Here is a 25,298-nt window from a genome sequence, read left to right as displayed (position 1 = left end):
TGAATCGGTAAATGGCGTGTGCGATAAACTGTGCGATGGAAACGCTATTTGCCAAATAAATACTGAATTGCGATTCCGTTTTAGGTCATTTTATGGTTGCAACCGGCCATAAAACGAAGAAGAAGAAGAAGTTTTACATCATTTCCGCTTTCTCTGCAGACAAAGACAGATATCAGTGGACCAATGAGGAGACGAGACATGTGAAATATAACAGCTGTTTTAGACACGTGCATCTGCATCATCATAGCGATGTTTCAGTAGCGTTGTTGTTGTCTTATTATAACTTAATATGTCACTGTCAGCTGGCACTATTACAGCAATATGAATAAATATTAATCATTTGTAGGTAGACGGTGCGATCCATTTCTCTGAAACCAGAACATGTATTTCCGCTGTGTGTTTTTTCTAAATGTGTCATAACATCAGAGCCAGCTGACTGGAAGCAGCAGGTTCCTCACACTCAATCATCTTCATAATGTTTAATAATATATATATATATATAATAACTCATTAATCTGCAGCTCACCGATGCTAACCATCCCAGAGAAGGCAGAAAGATAAGAAGTTACAGCACGCAGCGTCCAGCGGGGGGGAATCAATCACTTTCCTGCTGCAGCGTCCGGAGAACACGCTGGAATACTAAACAGGGCGGGGGGGGGGGGGGCTGCAGGCGCGTTTCAGTCTTTATCAGAGGGTCACTTTTCCTTCAGAGCAGCCGCTGATTGGATCAGAGGGAGATCCACCGCATCAAAACAAACGCTCCTCTCTCTCTCCCGTTCTGTTTTCACCAATATTGCCTCGCTCTCTTTTGCCAATGGCCTTTACGCAAGAAAACTAGCCACATGCGCGCACACACACACACACACACACACACACACACACACACACACGCAGACACGCAGACACGCAGACACACAAACACAAACACACACACATACATACATACAAACACACACAGACAGACACACACACGCATGCAGACAGACACACACACACACACACACACACACACACACACACGCATGCAGACACACACACACTAGGGCTGGATGATTAATCGAAAAATAATTGTAACCAAAATTCAGAGCCTATAACTGACGTAATTTTACCAAGTCGGTTATTTCAGTCTTTTAATCCTATTAATATTTCCGCGGCCGCCCACTGTGTGTTAATGTACTTTCCCCTTAAAACATATTCGTCACTAGACCTTAGCGCCACATACAACAACAACAAATGATGTTAATACTTGTGTACTTTTCCTATATTAATGCACGTCCATTCTCGTAGTAATTCACGTAATGTTTTGCTCAACACAGACGGGGCTTTATTATCCTCGGAACAGACCCCGCCTCTGCCTGCAGCGCTGTGGACGTGTGTGTGTGTGTGTGTGTGTGTGTGTGTGTGTGTGTGTGTGTGTGTGTGTGTGTGTGTGTGTGTGTGTGTGTGTGTGACAGCCGGCGAGCCGCAGGACACGCTTGTGGAGTTTAACTCCGAAAAGACAGCTAAGGTTCCCGTTAATCTTATGATAGACATTTATTATCTACATTTTTAAGAAACTTTTTTTTACATTAAAACTTAAATTACTTTATAAGACGTTTTTATTTCATTGTAAAATCTACTGTTGTAGATTTCAGTTCAGTTGTTTGAAATATTTAATAAATAAGCATTAATTGCTATCTGTGTGTTGTTTCCTTATTTTAGAATCACAAAGATAGGATTATGCACTCTTTCATTAGAAAAAATAACCGTGAACATATTTACAGTATAAGAAAAGTAATTAAAATAATCGTTCAATAATCGTAATCGAGGTAACTTGTTTGATTAATCGTGATTATGATTTTAGCCAAAATTGTCCAGCCCTAAAACACACACACACACACACACAAGATAAACTGCTTCAGAAATCTGTTGACGTCAGCCTCTGAGTTGTTATTCAGAAATGTATGACCGTTAGGATGAGTTTATATCTTTATCATCTACACCAGAGAAACAAACGGACCGATAAGACATCTATTGCCCACAGACTTCCATTCCCTGCCAAAGAGAAACAACGCGGCTCAGGTGAATTATGGGTAATAAAGGGTAACTTACCCCTGTCTGTCTCCGTCCACCAGGATCCGAACCAGGATGCCGGTAACAGCCACCAGGATGGGGTAGTGGTCCACACTCTCCAGACCTGAAACACATTCACACACTCACATCACACCTCCGTCTATACCCTCATATTCAAAAATAGCTTTTAATCTAGAAAGGTGTGTGTGTGTGTGTCTGTGTGTGTGTGTGTGTGTGTGTGTGTGTGTGTGTGTGTGTCTCTATGTGTGTGTGTGTGTGTGTGTGTGTGTGTCTGTGTGTGTGTGTGTGTGTGTGTGTCTTGTGTGTGTGTGTGTGTGTGTGTGTGTGTGTGTGTGTGTGTGTGTGTGTGTGTGTGTGTGTGTGTGTGTGTCTCTGTGTGTGTGTGTGTGTGTGTGTCTCTGTGTGTGTGTGTGTGTGTGTGTGTGTCTCTGTGTGTGTGTGTGTGTGTGTGTGTGTGTGTCTCTGTGTGTGTGTGTGTCTCTGTGTGTGTCTCTGTGTGTGTGTCTCTGTGTGTGTGTGTGTGTGTGTGTGTGTGTGTGTGTGTGTGTGTGTGTGTCTCTGTGTGTGTCTCTGTGTGTGTGTGTGTGTGTGTGTGTGTGTGTGTGTCTCTGTGTGTGTGTCTCTGTGTGTGTGTCTCTGTGTGTGTGTGTGTGTGTGTGTACCTGGCAGTCTGAGGTTGACGACTCGATCAAACAGGTTCTTCTCTGCCGTCACTCTGTTCAACACCTGGTTCAACAGCTGCAGAGGAACACACACACAGCTGTTAGCCGTTAGCTTAGCTTCAACAGAGAAACGTCTCTGCTGCCCAGGACGTCCCGTCCGCTGGGATTTACCTGAGCGAGGCGTCGGAGGAGCAGCTCTGCAGACGGACGGGTCCAGTCCAGGAAGATCTCAGGAACCAGAGTCACCGTCATCTCCAGAACCCTCAGCAGACTGACGGACAGGTCGAAGCACGTCGCACACACCTGGACACACACACACACACACACACATATATACACACACATATATATAATTTCATTTATAGATATTATATCTCTATGTTTTATTTTCGAGAGTGTAAAAAAAAGAAGCAAAAAGCACCAATAAAGCCGGGTTATTAATAAAGTTTGTGACATCACCTTCAGCTGACGAGTGTCCACAAAGTTCCTCTCGGGACGCTCTGCAGCCTGCTGGATCTGAGACAAAGACAGGAAAATACAGACAGACAAAAAAACGTCAAACAAGTGTTTCAAAAAAGCATTTTAAAATGTGTGAAAAAAGCGTCAAATATTTTGTTTCTTAAAAAGCATCATTAAAGTGTTTAAAAAACGGCGTTGAGGTGATTTCTGCAACTGTTATTTTAAACTCCAGTATATAGTATATTTAAACATGTGAACATAATAAACATATGAGAACATAACGCAGGATGCTGTAAACTTAATATGTTCTCATATGTTTAACATGATAACATAATAAAGATGACTGATGTCCCCGACCTCCTGGATCATGCCGATGAACTCGGAGAAAGCCCAGTTCAGTTGGTTCAGGACGCTGTTGAGGAACGAGGCAGCCATGTCTTTATCCACGCTCAGCAGCTCCGCCATGTGTCTCTGCAGCAGCAGGGACGGACACGGCTCTGCACCAATCAGAGGACAGGAGACAGGTCAACAACTGCACCAGAGGACAGGAGACAGGTCAACAACTGCACCAGTCAGAGGACAGGAGACATGTCAACAACTGCACCAATCAGAGGACAGGAGACAGGTTAACAAACAGACTAATCAGAGGACAGGAGACAGGTCAACAACTGTACCAATCAGAGGACAGGAGACAGGTCAACAACTGCACCAATCAGAGGACAGGAGACAGGTCAACAACTGCACCAATCAGAGGACAGGAGACATCAATCTAAAAGTTTGTTTTTCTTCAAATCTTGACATTTTCAGCGTGTAGCTTGCTAGCTACAAGTTTGTTGTTGTTGCTGGATTACCCTGGAAACATGCTTCCATTGATCCAGACTATCTGAGAGGTAAAATGTCTGTTTTTGTCAACGGAGTCTGGTGTGTTTGCGGAGAGCGATGTGCTCTTAATTTAATTTAGAAACCTAAAAGCATCTATATCAGTTTAAGTGTAAGCTTGCTGTCAGTCACTTTATTCATTTTTTTGTGGCCTTAACAACGTTTGAAGCTTTTATTTCCATCCTTTTCCCTTGCTGTCAGACAGCCTTTTACAACGGGGAACTGAAGCTGTTATCTCTGCTCTCTTCAAAGGTCCCCAGACTCCTTAGACAAAAACATAATTTTCTGGTTTGAGGTGACCTTTAAAATATTCCCCGTTATTAATATGAAATAAAGGGTGAAAGGAGAGTTGAGAGGATTAACGGGAGCGGAGAGACGGACACAAAGAGAAGGACAGAGGGAAGGACGGAGAGAAGGACAGAGAGGACAGAGAGAAGGAAGACAGATGGGAGACTCTCCGGTGGGAGATGAGTGTTCATCAAATCTAACAATCCCTGTTTCCTCCTCTCTGCCTCCCACAAGGATCTGAAAGACTTTATTATCCTGCAGACACAAACACAGAGGTCACACTCACAACTACACATCTTACTGTCTTCATACTTCTACTCTGTCCACGTTTCAGAGAGAAACAGACACACTTTTCACTGAAATATCTATCTACTGTCTACGATAAATAAAAAATAAGTAAAAAAATAAAATAAATTCTATCTGCCAGCTGGAGCTTTATGACATTAGAACATGGTATCGGATGATACTCGAATTGGTGGCCGATGTTTGTGTTTTTAGCTTTTGTCGCTTTTTTTCTAAATTTTTGTCGCTTTATTCTACTATTTACTTAAAAATCTAGACAGACAGACAGACAGACAGACAGACAGAAACTTTGGGAACAGCCAAACAGAAACGGGAGCAATGGAAAACGAAAACTTACTTTGGAAACTAGCAATGGACAGATCTCCTGAAAGGCATGCAGATATATGAAGAAAACATGCAGATAGATGAAGAAAACATGCAGATAGATGAAGAAAACATACAAATAGATGAAGAAAACATGCAGATAGATGAAGAAAACATGCAGATATATGAAGAAAACATGCAGATAGATGAAGAAAACATGCAGATATATGAAGAAAACATGCAGATAGATGAAGAAAACATGCAGATAGATGAAGAAAACATACAGATAGATGAAGAAAACATGCAGATATATGAAGAAAACATGCAGATATATGAAGAAAACATACAGATATATGAAGAAAACATACAGATAGATGAAGAAAACATACAGATAGATGAAGAAAACATGCAGATATATGAAGAAAACATGCAGATAGATGAAGAAAACATACAGATATATGAAGAAAACATACAGATAGATGAAGAAAACATACAGATAGATGAAGAAAACATACAGATATATGAAGAAAACATACAGATAGATGAAGAAAACATACAGATAGATGAAGAAAACATGCAGATATATGAAGAAAACATGCAGATAGATGAAGAAAACATGCAGATAGATGAAGAAAACATGCAGATAGATGAAGAAAACATGCAGATAGATGAAGAAAACATGCAGATAGATGAAGAAAACATGCAGATAGATGAAGAAAACATGCAGATAGATGAAGAAAACATGCAGGTATATGAAGAAAACATGCAGGTATATGAAGAAAACATGCAGATAGATGAAGAAAACATGCAGATAGATGAAGAAAACATGCAGATAGATGAAGAAAACATGCAGATAGATGAAGAAAACATGCAGATAGATGAAGAAAACATGCAGATAGATGAAGAAAACATGCAGATAGATGAAGAAAACATGCAGATAGATGAAGAAAACATGCAGATATATGAAGAAAACATGCAGATAGATGAAGAAAACATGCAGATAGATGAAGAAAACATGCAGATAGATGAAGAAAACATGCAGATAGATGAAGAAAACATGCAGATAGATGAAGAAAACATGCAGATAGATGAAGAAAACATGCAGATAGATGAAGAAAACATGCAGATATATGAAGAAAACATGCAGATATATGAAGAAAACATGCAGATATATGAAGAAAACATGCAGAAAACATGCAGATAGATGAAGAAAACATACAGATAGATGAAGAAAACATACAGATATATGAAGAAAACATGCAGATAGATGAAGAAAACATGCAGATAGATGAAGAAAACATGCAGATATATGAAGAAAACATGCAGATATATGAAGAAAACATGCAGAAAACATGCAGATAGATGAAGAAAACATACAGATATATGAAGAAAACATACAGCTGCTGTGGTTTTACTTTTAAAATAATGGTCAGAAAACAACAAAGACTGCTGCTTCCTAAAATAAAATGTTGGCGTTCGCCTCTTCAAACACACACACACACACACACACACACACACACACACACAGTTAATTTAAGCTGTAAATCAAACGGAGATGTAGTAAAAATAAACCCAGAGAGAGTCATGGCCTCAATTTATTTATGGAGCTCCCTGACAGGAAACAAAGAATCTGACCTGAACCGGGAACATACACTCAAAACCAAAACACTGAGAGAAGGGATGTAGAGACAGGCAAGTATGAGGGCTCGTTAAAACAATATTCAGAATACCTGTGCTTATACATCAACTTTCCTCTCACAGACACATGTGAAACCAAACTCATTCACATACACAACTGAAAAACTCACACAAACAACTAATCGTTTTATGCTTACATACTGAAATGCATTCAAACAAAAAACATTTCACTTGTATGTGTTAAGGCCAATGTATGCTTCTGGGTTGGAGATAGGGACCCTACGCCGTGGGTACGTGGAGATAGAGACCCTACGCCGTGGGTACGTGGAGATACTGACCCTACGCCGTGGGTACGTGGAGATAGAGACCCTACGCCGTGGGTACGTGGAGATAGAGACCCTACGCCGTGGATACGTGGAGATACTGACCCTACGCCGTGGGTACGTGTAGATACTGACCCTACGCCGTGGGTACGTGGAGATAGAGACCCTACGCCGTGGGTACGTGGAGATAGAGACCCTACGCCGTGGGTACGTGGAGATAGAGACCCTACGCCGTGGGTACGTGGAGATAGAGACCCTACGCCGTGGGTACGTGGAGATACTGACCCTACGCCGTGGGTACGTGGAGATACTGACCCTATGCCATGGGTACGTGGAGATACTGACCCTACGCCATGGGTACGTGGAGATACTGACCCTATGCCGTGGGTACGTGGAGATACTGACCATACGCCATGGGTACGTGGAGATACTGACCCTACGCCGTGGGTACGTGGAGATAGAGACCCTACGCCGTGGGTACGTGGAGATAGAGACCCTACGCCGTGGGTACGTGGAGATACTGACCCTACGCCGTGGGTACGTGGAGATAGAGACCCTACGCCGTGGGTACGTGGAGATAGAGACCCTACGCCGTGGGTACGTGGAGATAGAGACCCTACGCCGTGGGTACGTGGAGATAGAGACCCTACGCCGTGGGTACGTGGAGATACTGACCCTACGCCGTGGGTACGTGGAGATAGTGACCCTACGCCGTGGGTACGTGGAGATACTGACCCTACGCCGTGGGTACGTGGAGATAGAGACCCTACGCCGTGGGTACGTGGAGATACTGACCCTACGCCGTGGGTACGTGGAATACGACCCTATGCCGTGGGTACGTGAGATACTGACCTCCGGGGTAGTGGAGACTACGCCGTGGGTACGTGGAGACAGAGACCCTACGCCGTGGGTACGTGGAGATAGAGACCCTACGCCGTGGGTACGTGGAGATAGAGACCCTACGCCGTGGGTACGTGGAGATAGAGACCCTACGCCGTGGATACGTGGAAATACTGACCCTACGCCATGGGTACGTGGAGATAGAGACCCTACGCCGTGGGTACGTGGAGATACTGACCCTACGCCGTGGGTACGTGGACATAGAGACCCTACGTCGTGGGTACGTGGAGATAGAGACCCTATGCCGTGGGTACGTGGAGATAGAGACCCTACGCCGTGGGTACGTGGAGATACTGACCCTACGCCGTGGGTACGTGGACATAGAGACCCTACACCGTGGGTACGTGGAGATAGAGACCCTACGCCGTGGGTACGTGGACATAGAGACCCTACGCCGTGGGTACGTGGACATAGAGACCCTACGCCGTGGGTACGTGGAGATAGAGACCCTACGCCGTGGGTACGTGGACATAGAGACCCTACGCCGTGGGTACGTGGACATAGAGACCCTACGCCGTGGGTACGTGGAGATAGAGACCCTACGCCGTGGGTACGTGGACATAGAGACCCTACGCCATGGGTACGTGGAGATAGAGACCCTACGCCGTGGGTAGGTGGACATAGAGACCCTACGCCGTGGAGATACTGACCCTACGCCGTGGGTACGTGGACATAGAGACCCTACGCCATGGATACGTGGAGATACTGACCCTACGGCATGGGTACGTGGAGATAGAGACCCTACGCCGTGGGTACGTGGAGATACTGACCCTACGCCGTGGGTACGTGGACATAGAGACCCTACGCCGTGGGTACGTGGAGATAGAGACCCTATGCCGTGGGTACGTGGAGATAGAGACCCTACGCCGTGGGTACGTGGAGATACTGACCCTACGCCGTGGGTACGTGGACATAGAGACCCTACGCCGTGGGTACGTGGAGATAGAGACCCTACGCCGTGGGTACGTGGAGATAGAGACCCTACGCCGTGGGTACGTGGACATAGAGACCCTACGCCGTGGGTACGTGGACATAGAGACCCTACGCCATGGGTACGTGGAGATAGAGACCCTACGCCGTGGGTACGTGGACATAGAGACCCTACGCCGTGGGTAGGTGGACATAGAGACCCTACGCCGTGGGTACATGGAGATAGAGACCCTACGCCGTGGGTACGTGGACATAGAGACCCTACGCCGTGGGTACGTGGACATAGAGACCCTACGCCGTGGGTACGTGGAGATAGAGACCCTACGCCGTGGGTACGTGGACATAGAGACCCTACGCCATGGGTACGTGGAGATAGAGACCCTACGCCGTGGGTACGTGGAGATAGAGACCCTACGCCGTGGGTACGTGGAGATAGAGACCCTACGCCATGGGTACGTGGAGATAGAGACCCTACGCCGTGGGTACGTGGAGATAGAGACCCTACGCCATGGGTACGTGGAGATAGAGACCCTACGCCATGGGTACGTGGAGATAGAGACCCTACGCCGTGGGTACGTGGAGATAGAGACCCTACGCCGTGGGTACGTGGAGATAGAGACCCTACGCCATGGGTACGTGGAGATAGAGACCCTACGCCGTGGGTACGTGGACATAGAGACCCTACGCCGTGGAGATACTGACCCTACGCCGTGGGTACGTGGACATAGAGACCCTATGCCGTGGAGATACTGACCCTACGCCGTGTGACTCATTTCCTGGTTCTCCTTCTCCATAAACAACATGAAATCAAGGAGAGGGTTAACTTTTCCTGCTACAGATTTCACACACACACACAGGACCTGCTATTGTCTTAACTGTCTGTGAGAGGAAGGGTACATGTATATGCATGGTTATTCTGAATAATGGCCCCTAATAGGAAAAAAAACAGAAGCCAGAAACAAAGTGAGAAAAGACACAGAACAAAAATCAATGATTAATTAATTCCAGCTGAATTCTTTTCAGCGCTATTGATCGCCTGGGATTGATCCCATCACCAGAACGTCTGCAGACTCCCTGCAGCGCTCACAGAGCTAACACACTCGTTCACATTCAGTCTGAGAGGCAGTTTCACCTCCGGCTGCACACTAACAGACAACAGGCACAGGAGAGAGACACAAACAGAGACAGGATAACGAGAGAGAGGGAGAGGGGAGAGAGAAAGAGGGAGAGGGAGAGAGAGAGAGAGAGAGAGAGAGAGAGAGAGAGAGGAGAGACAAGAGGGAGAGGACGAGAGACAGAGAGACAAGAGAGAGAGATGAGAGACAGAGGAGAGAGAAGAGAGAGAGACAGAGGGAGAGAGAACAGAGACAGAGAGAGAGACGAGAGAGAGAGAGAGAGGAGGAGAGAGAGACAAAGAGACGAGAGAGAGAGAAGAGAGCGACGAGAGAGAGACGAGAGAGATGAGAGAGAGACAGAGAGAGAGACAGACAGACGAGAGAGAGAGGAGAGAGAGAGAGAGACAAGAGAGATAGCGAGACAGAGAGAACGGAGAGAGATGACGGAGACGAGAGAAGAGAGAGCACAAAGAGGGAGAGAGACAGATAGAGAAGTGACGAGACGAGAGAGAGAGAGAGGACGAGAGGCGGAAGAGAGGGAGGAGACAATCAACGGGATTGCGGGGGGTAGACCTTATAGAGAGTGAGAGGAGAGTGCGATGGAGATCGGGAGGGAGAGATGAAGATGGCGAGAGAGGAGGTGGGGAGAGAGGAGCCCAAAAGCGGGAGAGAGAGAAAGCGTGCGCGAGGGCGAGAGGGGGAGGGTGGCTGGAGACGATGATGGAGAGGGCGGGGGGAGGATGAGGGGGAGAGAGCGAGTGGACGGAGAGACGAGAGGCGATGATGACCTGGGCACGGGAGGTGAGGGTGAGCGAATGGAGGAGCGAGTGACGTCGAGAGATCTGAGGAGATGGTTGCGCTGCGCTTTGAGCCCCAGCAGATGCAGAGGAGGGCGCGCTGGGAGCAGAGAGGAGAGAGGTGATGAGCTCCGAGGAGATGAGACAGGTGGAAGGACCTCCAGATGTGGAGAGAGGGAGAGGGATGGGCGAGGAGGAGGTGATTTCGGAGAGGATCCACGCCAGCAGGGAGGTGAGAGATCCCCAGGATCCAGCGAGATGGCGAGGCGTGGGGACTGGGAGTGAGCCGAGAGACGCGCCTGGAGATGGGGGTAGATGATGAGATGAGAGAGCGAGAGGAGAGAAAGGGAGAGTTGCTGCGACCGCGCGAGGAGAGCCTGAGAGGAGAGACCAAAGAGGGAGCGAGACAGAGGCGGCGCGAGAGACCGCGCGGAGACAAATAGGGAGAGAGAGACTGGAGAGAGAGGTGAGAGCGAAGAAAGAGGGAGACGGGACAGAGGACAGCGAGAAGAAGAGTGTGGCCAGGAGAGAGAAGAGAGACTGTGAGAGGGAGGATGGAGAGGGATGAGGCGAGAGAAGAGACAATAGGAAGGGAGTGGACGGGTGGGGTAGATGGACGACGACTGAGGATGGAGCGTGGGAGAGAAACGGAAAACCAGTATAGCAAGAAAGAAGAGGGGAAAAGAAAAAGAGGAAAGAAAGAAAGAGCGAGGGAGAGGAATGGGAGAGGTCTGGCTGGGGGGTGAGGAGGTGTTTTTAGAGAGAGACGGAGCGGGTAGAGGTGAAAAAGATATAGGAGAACTGGGGTGAGAGGGGGATGTGAAGAGGGCATACAAGAGAGAAGTCCGGAGTTTTGGGAGGTAGGAGGCAGGTGGGATCTGAGAGGAGCCGTGTGAGTAGAGAAAGAAAAGGGAGTCGGTCGATGTGCAAAGAAAGGCGTGGTGGACGAGAAGTATTGAGAAGGTGGCAGAGGAAAGGATAAGTAGAGATTAGGGGAAGATAAGAGATGGGATAAGATGGGCGCAGACGAGGGGGGTGGATGAGTTGAAAAGAAAGAGAAGCGCGAGGAGGGGGAAGAGAGCGTCTGGAGAAAGAAAAGAAGGATCAAGAAAAGAAAGGCGGATGGAGAGAAAGGAAAGAAAAGAGGATGAAGAAGGGGTTGCGCATGAAGCAGGCCGAGGAGAGAGCGGGGATGCCGGAGGCGTGAGGGCGTCCGGAGAGCGAAGAGGGAGAGAGACAGAGAGAGAGAGAGGAGAGACCTAGGGAGAGGAGAGAGAGATACGAGGTCTAGATAGAAGAGGGAGGAGACATAGTAAGAGACGAGAGAGAGGATATGAATAGAAGAAAGATGAGAGACAACAGAACAGGGAGATACGGGATAGAGAGAGAGAGAGAGAGAGAGAGAGAGAGAAAGAAAGAGGGAGAGACAAAGAAAGAGGGAGAGACAGAGAGAGAGAGAGAGAGAGAGAGAGAGAGAGAGAGCACGTACTCTGCAGACTGGGCAGGTTGGCGTCCTCTGGTTTGGTTTTCAGCAGGTGAGGAAGACGAGTGTATCTGTAGCCAAAACCACAGCCCTGAAACACACAAAAAGCTGTTTCAGACGTCAAAATCACACGTAAACAAAGGTGAAAGAAGAAATCGGTTACTTGGTTAAAGTAGTAATATCAGATTGTAAAAATACTGTTTATTACGTGTGTGTGTGTGTGTGTGTGTGTGTGTACCCTCCACAGTCTGACGAGGATCCAGTTGGTCTGGGCCCAGGGTCTCTGTTCGTACGGAGCCAGCAGGTTCCTCATCATCGCCACACGTCTGGAACCAGACAGCAGCACACATCACAACACACGTCTCCACAAACATCACGCTATTTATTCATCTACGGGCCGACTTCCTGCTGCCTCGCTGACTGAAATAAAACATGGTTCTGTCTGAAAATAAACTCCGATGTTTCCTCTCTGCTACACACTGTTCAGACTTTCTGTTCTGTAAATATCGGAGTAATAAAGTCTGCTGAAACTGCTGCCCAAACATGGATCTAAATACTATCTATAAAAGTTTGACTCATCATGTCTTGTAAACTCGGAGTCTAAAAACATGAACACAATCCAGATGGTTCAGATTAAATATCGGATTACGTCCTTTGAGACAGGAATTTATCCAAAAATGATATGAGTTACGAAGAAATCAGCTGTAAAAATAACAATAATAAAACTGTAGCTTTATAACAAAGTTGCTTCACAAATAGGACAGATAGAAAAACAACAATAAAACATATAGATAAAAGTTATTTAAAAGAGGAAATGGAATGGAGTAAAGTTTCACTCACTGTTCCTCCGGGATCCTCTCCACTGCCCTGAGGGATTGTGGGTAACAGACGTAGCTGGCAAGGGCTTGCATCAGAGAGTCTTTGATATCTGAGGGGATGTGTTCAGCAGATTTTAAACATATGAAAAAATAAAAATAAAACGGAAGGTTGTACGTGCGTGCATGTATGTATGCATGTGTGTTACCTGTTCCTACTATCCGTGGATCAGCAAAGTGCTTGGCGAGGATAGCAGCCAGTTGGGTCAGAGTTTCTTCGTAGCCTGAGGATAAAAACACAGAGATGTGCTGATGTGCTCACCTGACAGAAGACGTTACAATCAACCTGATGTGTGTGTGTGTGTGTGTGTGTGTGTGTGTGTGTGTGTGTGTGTATGTGTATAGGCGAACTAGGCGATTGCCTAGGGTGACAGATTGGTGGGGGGTGCCCTCTATTGGTGCCCTTAAGCAGATATCTTTCTCTTAACAACACTGATTAACTAAATAACAAATGAAATAAAACCCTGGTGCAATAAAACCCTCATGGCGCCCCCCCCATATGTTGAAATGAAATGGGGGGGGGGGGACGTTATGGTTGCGTTGCGTTGCAAGGCAATGGGCACACTTGATCAAGCTAACGTTAGTTAGAATGTCAATTCTCAAAATGAAAAGGTCCAAACTGGTGCACAGGGACAAAAACGAAGAAAAGAGGAGGAGGAGAAAGCCCAGTACAGAGGTATGTATTTTCATCTCAGACATTAGTTCTAAAGTTTAATCAAAATTGTGTTTTGTGTGACTGTTAATGGTTGACCTTTCATTGCTGGTAGAAGCTAGTAAGCTTGCTTGGTAAATGGAGCTAGCTAGCCTGATCAAAACTTATTCAAGAATGCTTGACAGATGACCAATATTTGGAAGCACGTTCTCACGTGTCGCCATTTCTCCAAGCAGTATCACTAGTGATAAACATACAGAATAAGTTGAACAGACTGACACAAGCTGACACATAGCTTCAAGTTAATTTTAACTAGTCACACATAGGATTCTTTGGATAAACACTTTGGTTGTGGGCTACCGTTTACATAGCTTAATCCACAAGCTGTCTTTCACAAGCAACAAAATCATTTTTAAAAGAGGAAAATAAAAACCTAGTGTTGGCCTTGTTAGCCAAACTGCTTTAAGGAGTAGCCTAGCTAGTGTTTTCTTCTCTCTTCTCATTTAATATTAGTCTAGCCTTCCAGCTAGGTAAACATTCAAAGTAATCAGAGAAAACATAGTGATGGTGCTATGAGGTGGGAAGCTGTGGCATGCTTGGGAGACGTCCGGCTATTGAAAGATTTTGCGGACAAATTCTATTCTATCTTAATGTAGAATCTGCTACGTATGCATTCCACATAATACACTGCCTGGATTGTATTGTGTGTGTGTGTGTGTGTGTGTGTGTGTGTGTGTGTGTGTGTGTGTGTGTGTGTGTGTGTGTATGTGTGCGCGTGTGTGCGCGTGTGTGCGCGCGTGTGTGTGTGTGTGTGTGTGTGTGTGTGTGTGTGTGTGTGTGTGTGCGCGTGTGTGTACGTGTGCGTACGTGTACATGTGTGTGTGTGTGTGTGTGTGTGTGTGTGTGTGTGTTTCTGTGTCGATAAATCAATGTGAGCTCCTGACAGTTGTTGGTAATGAGACGTCCTGAGTAATGTTGAGAGTGCAACTTGAAAAAAGTGAAAAAGTATCTTGGAAACCGGAAAACATAATTCATCCACAGATAAACATCAGGAAGGGTTGTTGACAGTAAAATGGATTAACAGGCAGAAAGGACACAGCTGGAATTATTGAGAGTTTTTAAACAATATTTCTATTAAAAATACTGTTGTTCTTCAAGTACATTTTTGTTAAACAGGTATATAATGATGGTTTGTAACATTGTTTTCTTTTTGACGCTGCCTTTTTTAATTAATTGTTGCATTAATTGTTTCTTACACTGTCACTTTTATTAGCGCAAATGTTAGACCCGTCTCATTCTAGTTTCTTTTATACTCTCTTTAACAATTGTTTGGAACTGCTCTTTAATGTTTTATGTAGTTGCTGAAATGTGATATATAAACATAGCTGCCTAGCTTTGTTTAAAAAGGTCATGTTCCAGATTTAAATCTGATCAGAAATAAAGATGAGCTTTAATCAAAAACTGTGTAATGTGTGAGCTGTGGCAGTTGACTGCAGGTAGTCATTCCCATGTCTATCCCCCGGCCGTGATTGGTTCCTTGGTGGATGTAACGTGATTGGTTCTGGTGTGTTTACCTGGCAGCTCCTCCATGCTGTTGGCAGGGCTGAAGTAGTTCTTCAGAGCGCTGTACGCGTTCATCGCCACGTTGAGGTAAAACTCCGGAGCGAAGGCGAACAGAGAGCCGGTGCTGTCGGCGTGTTCAATGGTCCGAATACAGACACACAGTAGCCAGTACACATCCAGCATCTTCTCCTGGAAACACAGACAGAGACAGACAGACAGTTAGAGAGACAGACAGACAGACACACAGCAGCCAATACACATCCAACATCTTCTCCTGGAAACACAGACAGAGACAGACAGACAGTTAGACAGACAGACAGACAGACAGATAGAGAGACAGACAGACACACAGCAGCCAGTACACATCCAGCATCTTCTCCTGGAGACAGAGACAGACAGACAGTTAGAGAGACAGACAGACACACAGCAGCCAGTACACATCCAGCATCTTCTCCTGGAGACAGAGACAGACAGACAGTTAGAGAGACAGACAGACACACAGCAGCCAGTACACATCCAGCATCTTCTCCTGGAGACAGAGACAGACAGACAGACAGGCAGACAGATAGGCAGACAGACAGACAGACAGTCAGTCTGCGTTCTAACCTCTGGTGGATTTGTGAGGACTATGGTTAACTGCTCCTCAGATCTCTGCAGGGTAAATCCAGACAGCTAGCTAGACTATCTGTCCAATCTGAGTTTTCTGTTGCACGACTAAAACTACTTTTGAACATACACATGTTCCACCAAAACAAGTTCCTTCCTGAGACTATTTAGCAGAGGCACCGTGGCTCCGTCCGGAGCTTAGCCCCGCCCAAGATGATTGTGATTGGTTTAAAGAAATGGCAATAAACCAGAGCAGGTTTTTCTCTCATCCCAGAATGCTGTGTGGACTAGACAGACCTTCCTCTGCAGAGCTGTGGACTATTGAGAGACTATTATGTACACGATATATATTTCTACATGATGAGTGGATCACCTTGGAGTAGATGGTGGCGTTGATCCAGGCCAGTCTCCTGCTGAGATGGTTCAGTTTCTCTGCAAACACCTTCTGGCTTTTCTGCAGCTCGTCCAGGATGTCTGCTCTCTGAGGGAACAGGAAGCAGGAAGCAGTTAGTACTTTTACCTAACCCTCCTGTTGTCCTCGGGTCAAATCTGACCCATTTTCAAAAAGTTTCTGTATCAGACATTTGGGTTTCTTTCAACCAAATTGTCCAAAGAAATAACGTGAATGGCTCCCTACATGCTCTTCACAAGTTTTATTCAATTTCATAGCATTTGAAATTTTATTTATAAAAGAACATTGAAAAAAGTGACAAAAATGTTGGGACAAGCTTCAAAAACGTGGGGAAAAACCCACCAAAAACGTCAAAAGGTGCAGAAAAAAACGTTGGGGAAAAAGTGGCAAAAACATCGGTGGAACAGCAACAAAAGTGTTGAAAAAGACGACCAAAACTTTGAAAAAAAAGTTTACATTTTGACCCATAAAAACAAAAAGTTGCAGTTTGACGGGAAGACCACACACACAAAGGTTCAGTAAAGGATCTGAACACTTCTTCCACTGCTGTTTGGGGTCTGTGGAGTCTCCTCTTACAACTTTAAACTTAAAAACCTTCCTCTGTTTGTTGGCTGTGTGGCTGTGTGGGCAGTTATCAAGTCAAGTTTGTTGGTGTTGCAGATAATTGGTCGAGCTGTCGGCCTGTTGTGTCGTCTTGTTAGTATATTGTTGACTAGTTTACTTTAGAATCAAACATCAGATTTATAAACTACATGGGTTTTGTGTGCAGAAATCTTAATGTGTAAAGTAACTAGTAACTAAAGCTGTAATAGATGAATGTAGTGGAGTAACTAAAGTAACTAGTAACTAAAGCTGTAACAGAGTAATGTAGTGGAGTAAAAAGTACAATATTTCTCTCTGAAATGTAGTGGAGTAGAAGTAGAAAGTGGCATGAAAAGACTCAAGTAAAGTACAAGTACCTCAACGTTTGGACTGAAGTACAGTACTGGACTAGATGTACTTAGTTACATTCTACTGCTGAAAATGAAGAGGAAGTTGGCCAGGTCTTACCCGTGGGGGACAGCGAGCGATCTTCTCCTCGGTGTCCTTCAGAGCGACGGCGTATTCGTGGACATCGTCTGCAACCACCACCATCTGGGAGGAGAATGTTGTGTTAAGTTTGTTGGGGGAGGTTTTTACAGGCTGATTATTTAGCTTCATGACGGTGACACGGCGTGTTCTGCAAATATATAACACGAGGTTATACAAGCAGAAACCAGGGGAACCACGGAGTTTCACTCCAAAAACAGTGTCAAAAAATGCATCAAAAAAGAGTTGGAAAAGCTTCCAAAAAGGTGTTAATAAAGCTTCAGATAAAGTGTTGAAAAATATCAAAACCGCAAAAAAAGCATTTAAGAAAACCAAAAGCATCAACAACAAAAAACCGGAAACTGTTCACTCGACCCAGAGAGTCAAAAAGTGTCTCCAAGAGTCCCGACCAACCGATCTAAATAGGAGGCCAGAGGAGACTTTTAGCATCAATAACAAACACCTGTCTGTCTGTCTGCCTGCCTGCCTGTGTGTCTCTGTCTGTGTCTGTCTGTGTCTGTCTGCCTGCCTGTCTGTGTCTGTCTGTCTGTGTCTGTGTGTCTGTGTCTGTGTCTGTGTCTGCCTGTCTGTCTGTCTGTCTGCCTGTCTGTCTGTCCCCAGCGTAGCTTTCTGACGCCATGGGAGTGAGAATGAGTTGGTAAATTAAACCCTTTGAGAAGATTCTGTAAACTGCAAAGGGTTTTATTTACATCCAAGAGAAGATTCTAATAAATTCTCAAAATATTGAATATATAATATTGAGATTCTTTGTTCTGCTCCCCAGTCCCAACCACTCGGAGCTTTCCAGGATCTTCTCTCCTTGTGTTGTGTTGCTAAATGTAGAAACGGACCTTTCCCAGCTGCTGATGGACACTCAGGTTGTACATCATCACGATGCCGTCAACGATCTCCAGCAGAGACTTGTCTGCCATTGGCTGCTCGGGCTCCTCCGGCGGTCGCCCCAGCAACAGGCCGTCGTTACCATGGCTACCCTCGACTTCAGTGTGGAGGGACACAAGAAAATAGAGGAGGACAGGACAAGGATGTCAAAAAAAGGGGTAAAAACATTAAAAAAAACAACACTTAACCCTTGTGTTGTCTTCCCGTCCACCACGAAAATAAATACTTTGTTGTTTTTTTTCTTTGGTCACTTTTTTCAACATTTTTATGGCTTTTTCCTGACTTTTTTTGACTTTTTCAATGTTTTGGGCACTTTTTGATGTTTTTGGCGCTTTTTCTTAAGTTTGTAGGTCTTCTTTCATGGTTTTTGTTGCTTTTCCTAACGTTTGTCGATGTTTGTGTTTCGACGTCCCATATTTTCTGTTATAAAAAAACTTTGAAAACGGGTCAAATTTGACCCGAGGACAACATGAGGGTTAAATGTTGAAAAAAAGAAAAGCACTTCTTCTTTTCATCGACGGTCTAGAGATTAGCAGAATGAAAATGACCAATAATTGTGAATGGATTGTATTCATATATTGCTTATACTCTATACTTTTTCGACATACTATACTATGACTATTTCTGACTCCTAGGATCTGCCAGTAGAAATGAATTGATGCGTTCAGGGACTCACTGTCGTCCTCGGTGCGGTGCTCCACGGCGAGCGTGCGGACCTTGACTTTCTCTGGCTGGGTGGGGGGCCGGCGGGGGGTCATGAGGCTGACAGCGGCCGTGCTCAGGAAGCGGTTGGCTCGGCCCAGAGTCGGAGAACTCAGCCAGCTCGGCCGTGCCAAGGCTCCGCCCATCGCCGCCGCGCCAAATGGCCGCTGGACACAAAACACGGGCGCACATTTAAATCATCATAAACACATAAACATCTGTCAAATCAGGAGCTACTAAACATCTGGTGTTTAACCAGAAATATTCACTGGACATGTGGACATGACCGTTAGAAGCAATAAAGCTTGACTTTGATAAAACAGAAACCTGAGCAGCGCCGCTCTCCTCGTCTTCGTCCAGGTCGTCCATCGAAGCGTTCTGGATCTCCGCCGGGTCGATGATGATGTTCGCTTTACTCGCCAAGTCATCTGGTAGATAAACACACGGAGAGAAAAACATGCATCACGTTACAACAACAGTTCACTTTCATCCCGACACACACGTAGAGATACCGACCCTACACCGTAGACCCTCTCAAAAACTGGAACTACACGTTGCAGCGACGCACGCTGCTCGGCCGTGGCTTGGTAGTGTTGCATCCCCCCCCCCCCGACTCATTTCGTGGTTCTGCGTCTCCATAAACAATGTGAAATCAAGGAGAGGGTTAACTTTTTCCTGCTCCAGATTTCACACCATGGTCAGAAAGAACAGGACACACACACACACACACACACACACACACACACACAAATATGTGCATTAGTAAGCAAACAGCTCAGGGAAAAGGGTCTCATAGAATAGTGAGCACGTTTATATGCACAACAATATTCCACTATTTCATATCTGATTTTGATTCCGGTCATGTAAATAGCATATTCGTTTGGATATTCTGAATAAAACCTGTTTCAGAATTTAACATTTTCTCATAAAGACGTGTGTGATATGTCGGTATTAGTCAGGTTTTTAGTACATGTACATTTGGATGGGACAGCGCTGCACGGCGTCCAATCACACGCTTCAGTCAGCTGATCGATTAACGAGTTAACAACGGATGACATCATGAAGCAGCGCGTGTAAATGGCTGGGATCAAACCTGATTACTTACAGAGACATACACACACTGATCAGGGGTGGGGGGGGGGGGGGCAGAACATTTTTTGGACGTTTTCCTGCTGGAAACTAGACAGACTGCAGCTTTACTTGGGCTTCACTTTTCCGACCTGAAAGTTTCTTCTTGTTTTGAGCAGTTGGTTTGAAGTGTTAAACAGCTGGAAGGAAGCTGATGCAGAACAGACTTGTTGTGAAGTCCTCAGCGGTAAACTTCCTCGCTGACGGACTCGTGATGAAGCAACCTTCCTCTGAGTGACGCTGACAAACAGCTGATTTTCTCCAAGCTCAGCAGTGATCGACTCCTCTGGCTCTGAGTGACAGCGTATCGCTCGTACAGAGAGTCTGCTGAGCCAGTATCGATCCACATCACACACATGCTGACACGCAGAGCAAGAGCAGTAGAACTTCTGCACAGAAACCTTTCTAGTACCGGTGGTACACACACACACACACACACACACACACACACACACAAACACAGACACACACACACACACACACACAGAGAAACCTTTCTAGTACCGGTGAGAGATTGAAGTAATCTGTCTTTATGTCAGCAGATTCCCCAATATTAAATAGCACTGGGACATGTCTATCTCTGTGAATAAAGACGGACCAACCTTTAAGTGTTTTCTTCAGGTGGGACAGCAGCCCCCCCAGTCTCTGCAGGTCAAAGTAGTCCACCTTCCCGTTGTAGAAGAGCTGGGGAGGGACGTACGCCTCTGGAGACGGAGACACAGAAGCACAGAGGATTAGGAACACACACACACACACACACATACACACACATACAGAGACACTTAGAATAATAATCTGAGCCTGTCAGTGGCAAAAATAGCACTTTTAGTGGATTTAGATTGAAGGTGTGCAATAGTCCATTAACTTTAAATGGCTTAATACTGACCAATGTCAAAGATTGTTGTTCCCATCAGTCACTTAGACAAAGATACGAGTGGAAAAGGACTTTGAAAGTTCCCCTTTAAAGCTGTACGATGGGAGTGGAAGTTGCCGTACCTTCACTGCTGACGCTGCTCGGACTCTTCCGGCTGCCGTCGTCCCAGCTCGCCCTCACCGCCGTGATGAGGCGGTGCAGGAAGCACACCATGTACTCAGGGGGACACAGGGCTGTGGGGTGCTGCACGCACACACGCACGCACACACACACACACACACACACACACACACACACAATCAAGTCTGTTATGTAAACTGATCAGTTGAAACGTTGTTGGTAGCTAACGGTTATAAACGACACGCTAACGTGCTGACAGATTCTGTGTCTTAAAACAGATCAGTGATGCTGGCAATGATAGGAGGCAATTCAGAGAGAGAGAGAGAGACAGACAGAGAGAGAGAGACAGAGAGAGAGAGAGAGAAAACTAAATTCTTACCCCTCTGTTGCTGGCATTTTCTTGGAGGAACTTCCTGAACTTATTGAGGAAAATGTAACGCGAGGCTTCTCCCTGAGAGACATGAATCAAACATCAAGTCTCAGACATTTACTCACACATGGCTGATTGGCTCTGCTTCATAATCCAGTCTTACACATAGACAATATAAAGAACTTCATATACTGTATTATACAGTCTTACACATAGACAATATAAAGAACTTCATATACTGTATTATACAGTCTTATACATAGACAATATAAAGTACTTCATATACTGTATTATACAGTCTTATGTATAGACAATATAAAGTACTTCATATACTGTATTATACAGTCTTATGTATAAACAATATAAAGTACTTCATATACTGTATTATAGTCTTATGTATAGACAATATAAAGTACTTCATATACTGTATTATAGTCTTATACATAGACAATATAAAGTACTTCATATACTGTATTATACAGTCTTATGTATAGACAATATAAAGTACTTCATATACTGTATTATACAGTCTTATACATAGACAATATAAAGTACTTCATATACTGTATTATACAGTCTTATACATAGACAATATAAAGTACTTCATATACTGTATTATACAGTCTTATACATAGACAATATAAAGTACTTCATATACTGTATTATACAGTCTTATGTATAGACAATATAAAGTACTTCATATACTGTATTATACAGTCTTATGTATAGACAATATAAAGTACTTCATATACTGTATTATACAGTCTTATGTATAGACAATATAAAGTACTTCATATACTGTATTATACAGTCTTATGTATAGACAATATAAAGTACTTCATATACTGTATTATACAGTCTTATACATAGACAATATAAAGTACTTCATATACTGTATTATACAGTCTTATGTATAGACAATATAAAGTACTTCATATACTGTATTATACAGTCTTATACATAGACAATATAAAGTACTTCATATACTGTATTATACAGTCTTATGTATAGACAATATAAAGTACTTCATATACTGTATTATACAGTCTTATGTATAGACAATATAAAGTACTTCATATACTGTATTATACAGTCTTATGTATAGACAATATAAAGTACTTCATATACTGTATTATACAGTCTTATGTATAGACAATATAAAGTACTTCATATACTGTATTATACAGTCTTATACATAGACAATATAAAGTACTTCATATACTGTATTATACATAGACAATATAAAGTACTTCATATACTGTATTATAGTCTTATGTATAGACAATATAAAGTACTTCATATACTGTATTATACAGTCTTATACATAGACAATATAAAGTACTTCATATACTGTATTATACAGTCTTATGTATAGACAATATAAAGTACTTCATATACTGTATTATACAGTCTTATACATAGACAATATAAAGTGTACGTACCGTAGTTTTGTCCTTGTTGTTGAGCAGCAACTTGAGGATCTGAACCTGCAACTCTTCCACCACTGAGAGGAGAACAGACAAGAGATAATACCTTCAGGGAACAATAATCTGTTACAGTAAAGTACTTATACCACACAGCATCAATAAAAGCACCAAAGACATTAATATAACCTCAAAAGTGCAAAGTGTAAAAAAAACACCAATAAATGTTGTTAAACTGATAAAACAGCAAAAGTGCCAAAGCATAAAACAATGTAAAACAAAAATGTAAAAAAAGCATAAAAAAAATATCAAAAAAGCGCTAAGAAAGTGTCCAAAAAAGAAAGAATAATGTGTAAACACACATACAACATTATAACAGACACTGGGGAGAGTTTTAGGACCCCTGCTGTGTGTAATCAAGTGAATAAAGACGGTTAAGGGCCGTCCACACCAAGAACCATTAATATAAATATATATTTTTAAATATCGTTCTAACTCCACAACTAGAACGACAACGCCAGATATCGTTGGGATCACTTTCAGAGAGATTTGATGAACGATAGAGACGCTGACAGCCAATCAGAATCCATATGAGTTTACAACATGGCACGGAGGAGAGAGACACTGACAGCCAATCAGAATCCATCTGAGTTTACAGAGATTAGTTTTTTTTTTTTTTTTTTTTTTTTTTTTTAAAACACAGGTGCAGTAGTGGCGTGATGTGACTTTTCCTAACGCCACGGGGCTCCGATCCTTCAGCTCTCTGAGTATTAGTATTTTAAACATCATTTCTCACAGCCCCTGATAATTCAGATTCACTGGGAGTGAATATTGTGTTCTGGATGTTATTATCATACTGTCAGTGTTTCTGTTCCGGCGCTCTGATCCCCCGTTAGCTACTGTATATAGCACCGTGCGCCAGCTGTTGCCTGGAAAAGGCAGCGGGTTCCGCGCCCCAGGGACCGCCAGTAGACATTTTTGGTTCCTAAAAATGTACTTGAATCCATGAATCTAGGCTACAGGATATAACTACAGACATTCCTGGAATCTTACGTCCCAGCACCTGCTGTATATTATGTATTATTATCAGCTGGAGCGTGCAGTGCGTATAGAAGGTTATGGTTCAGCAGTGTGGATGCTCACAGCGTTCTAGTTCTAGTTCTGGTTCTTGGTGTGGACGGGCCTTTAGAGTAAGAATAAAGTGAGACCTTCTATCCTCTTCTTCAGTCTCTGGCAACCTCTCTCGTACGCTCTCCGTCTCAGACGCTCATCTGCACTTTCATCTTTAGGCTCTCGCTCGTCTTTCCCCTGACAAATACAATAAAGAGAAAGAAACAGACTTGTTATTGTTCAGCAAGTCTGGCATGGCCAGTTCTACCTCCACAGCGCTGCGGAGGAAGGTCTGGCTAGTCCACAGATGCATTCTGGGATAGGAGAAAAACGGGCTCTGGTTTATCGGCATTTCTTTAATCTGATTTTGTTGGAACGTGTACGTAGAGAGGCGAGTGTGTCTCGCTCGGAGGATGTTTCCAGAATCTAGCGGAGTTTAGAACGCCAACACAAAGAAAGAGGAAGGTGACGGTCATCTGGCCAAACAATACCCAAAATAAAACTACCTCCTTATAATAATCATATTAGGAATTATTATTATTTTCTTAAAATATTACAACTTTTTGCATCAAAATAATCCAACTTTCTTCTCAAATATTCCGACTTTTAAAATATATATATATATATATATATATATATATATATATATATATATGTGTGTGTGTGTGTGTGTCTTTTTTCTTAAAATATCCCAACTTTAGGCTTGTTAATAAATCTGATTGTTCTCTAGTGTACATACGTTTCCTCGTTTGTTTTTCAGCAGGGCCTAAGGTGAGTGAGTATTACCTCCCTATAATAATAATAATAATAATATTAATAATAATAATTATTATTATATTATTGTTACCTCCTTGTCGAAGTGTGTGGGCCACCAGGTGGTGGGGATCAGTTCCTCGAGCCCCGCCTCTTTCACCCTCAGAGGAGTCTTGATGTAGAAAAACACTACGGAGCGCAGAACGTCAAACGTGGACCGCCACCGTTAAGGACAACACTGGTGATATCTTTCTACTCTTTAAAACGTCATTTATGGTCCAGTGGAGGCTCCACGCACAACTTCCTCTGTAGCTGACATTAGTGGCCTGAAGTTCATACCTGTGCTGTGTGTGTGTGTGTGTGTGTGTGTGTGTGTGTGTGTGTGTGTGTGTGTGTGTGTGTGTTTTTTAATCATAAAACATTGTAGAACAGTCTTGGATTAGAAAATGATGTAATAGTTTTTCCAGGCTCATCAGTGACAACCGAAGGATATAAGACGTTGTTGAGCAGGTACTTCCTGGACTTCTCGTGGTGCAGGATGGCCGTGGTCAGACGCAGGTAGTGGATCTGAAACAGAAACCAGAGCCG

At 44.1% G+C, this 25,298-nt stretch overlaps 1 protein-coding gene across 2 annotated transcripts in view; it reads right to left on the bottom strand.

Annotated features, from left to right (window-relative positions):
• Positions 1-2,070: 2,070 nt before the first annotated feature.
• LOC116061844 (E3 ubiquitin-protein ligase RNF123) overlaps positions 2,071-25,298 on the bottom strand; it is a 41,270-nt gene continuing 18,042 nt past the window's right edge. The window contains exons 15-37 of one of the 2 annotated variants that reach the window (XM_036002340.1): positions 25,204-25,277; positions 24,805-24,922; positions 24,056-24,155; positions 22,866-22,927; positions 21,433-21,504; positions 21,056-21,176; positions 20,662-20,763; positions 19,259-19,359; positions 18,906-19,098; positions 18,181-18,326; positions 17,312-17,395; positions 16,223-16,330; positions 15,255-15,432; positions 13,178-13,252; positions 12,994-13,081; positions 12,392-12,479; positions 12,160-12,244; positions 5,002-5,028; positions 3,552-3,691; positions 3,195-3,251; positions 2,907-3,038; positions 2,736-2,811; positions 2,071-2,176 (exon numbers count right to left, since the gene is read on the bottom strand). In XM_036002340.1, the coding sequence (XP_035858233.1) occupies positions 2,088-2,176; positions 2,736-2,811; positions 2,907-3,038; positions 3,195-3,251; positions 3,552-3,691; positions 5,002-5,028; positions 12,160-12,244; positions 12,392-12,479; positions 12,994-13,081; positions 13,178-13,252; positions 15,255-15,432; positions 16,223-16,330; positions 17,312-17,395; positions 18,181-18,326; positions 18,906-19,098; positions 19,259-19,359; positions 20,662-20,763; positions 21,056-21,176; positions 21,433-21,504; positions 22,866-22,927; positions 24,056-24,155; positions 24,805-24,922; positions 25,204-25,277 (2,316 nt within the window). In that variant the 3' untranslated portion in view covers positions 2,071-2,087. The remainder of the gene's footprint in view (positions 2,177-2,735; positions 2,812-2,906; positions 3,039-3,194; positions 3,252-3,551; positions 3,692-5,001; positions 5,029-12,159; positions 12,245-12,391; positions 12,480-12,993; positions 13,082-13,177; positions 13,253-15,254; positions 15,433-16,222; positions 16,331-17,311; positions 17,396-18,180; positions 18,327-18,905; positions 19,099-19,258; positions 19,360-20,661; positions 20,764-21,055; positions 21,177-21,432; positions 21,505-22,865; positions 22,928-24,055; positions 24,156-24,804; positions 24,923-25,203; positions 25,278-25,298) is intronic. The other variant, XM_031316216.2, reaches the window with a different exon arrangement.

The sequence above is a fragment of the Sander lucioperca genome, chromosome 6 (genome assembly GCF_008315115.2).
Source record: "Sander lucioperca isolate FBNREF2018 chromosome 6, SLUC_FBN_1.2, whole genome shotgun sequence".
Classification (NCBI taxonomy): Eukaryota; Metazoa; Chordata; class Actinopteri; order Perciformes; family Percidae; genus Sander; species Sander lucioperca.
The sequence above is the reverse complement of the archived record's forward strand: the minus strand, read 5'-3'. Positions and strand labels throughout refer to the sequence as shown.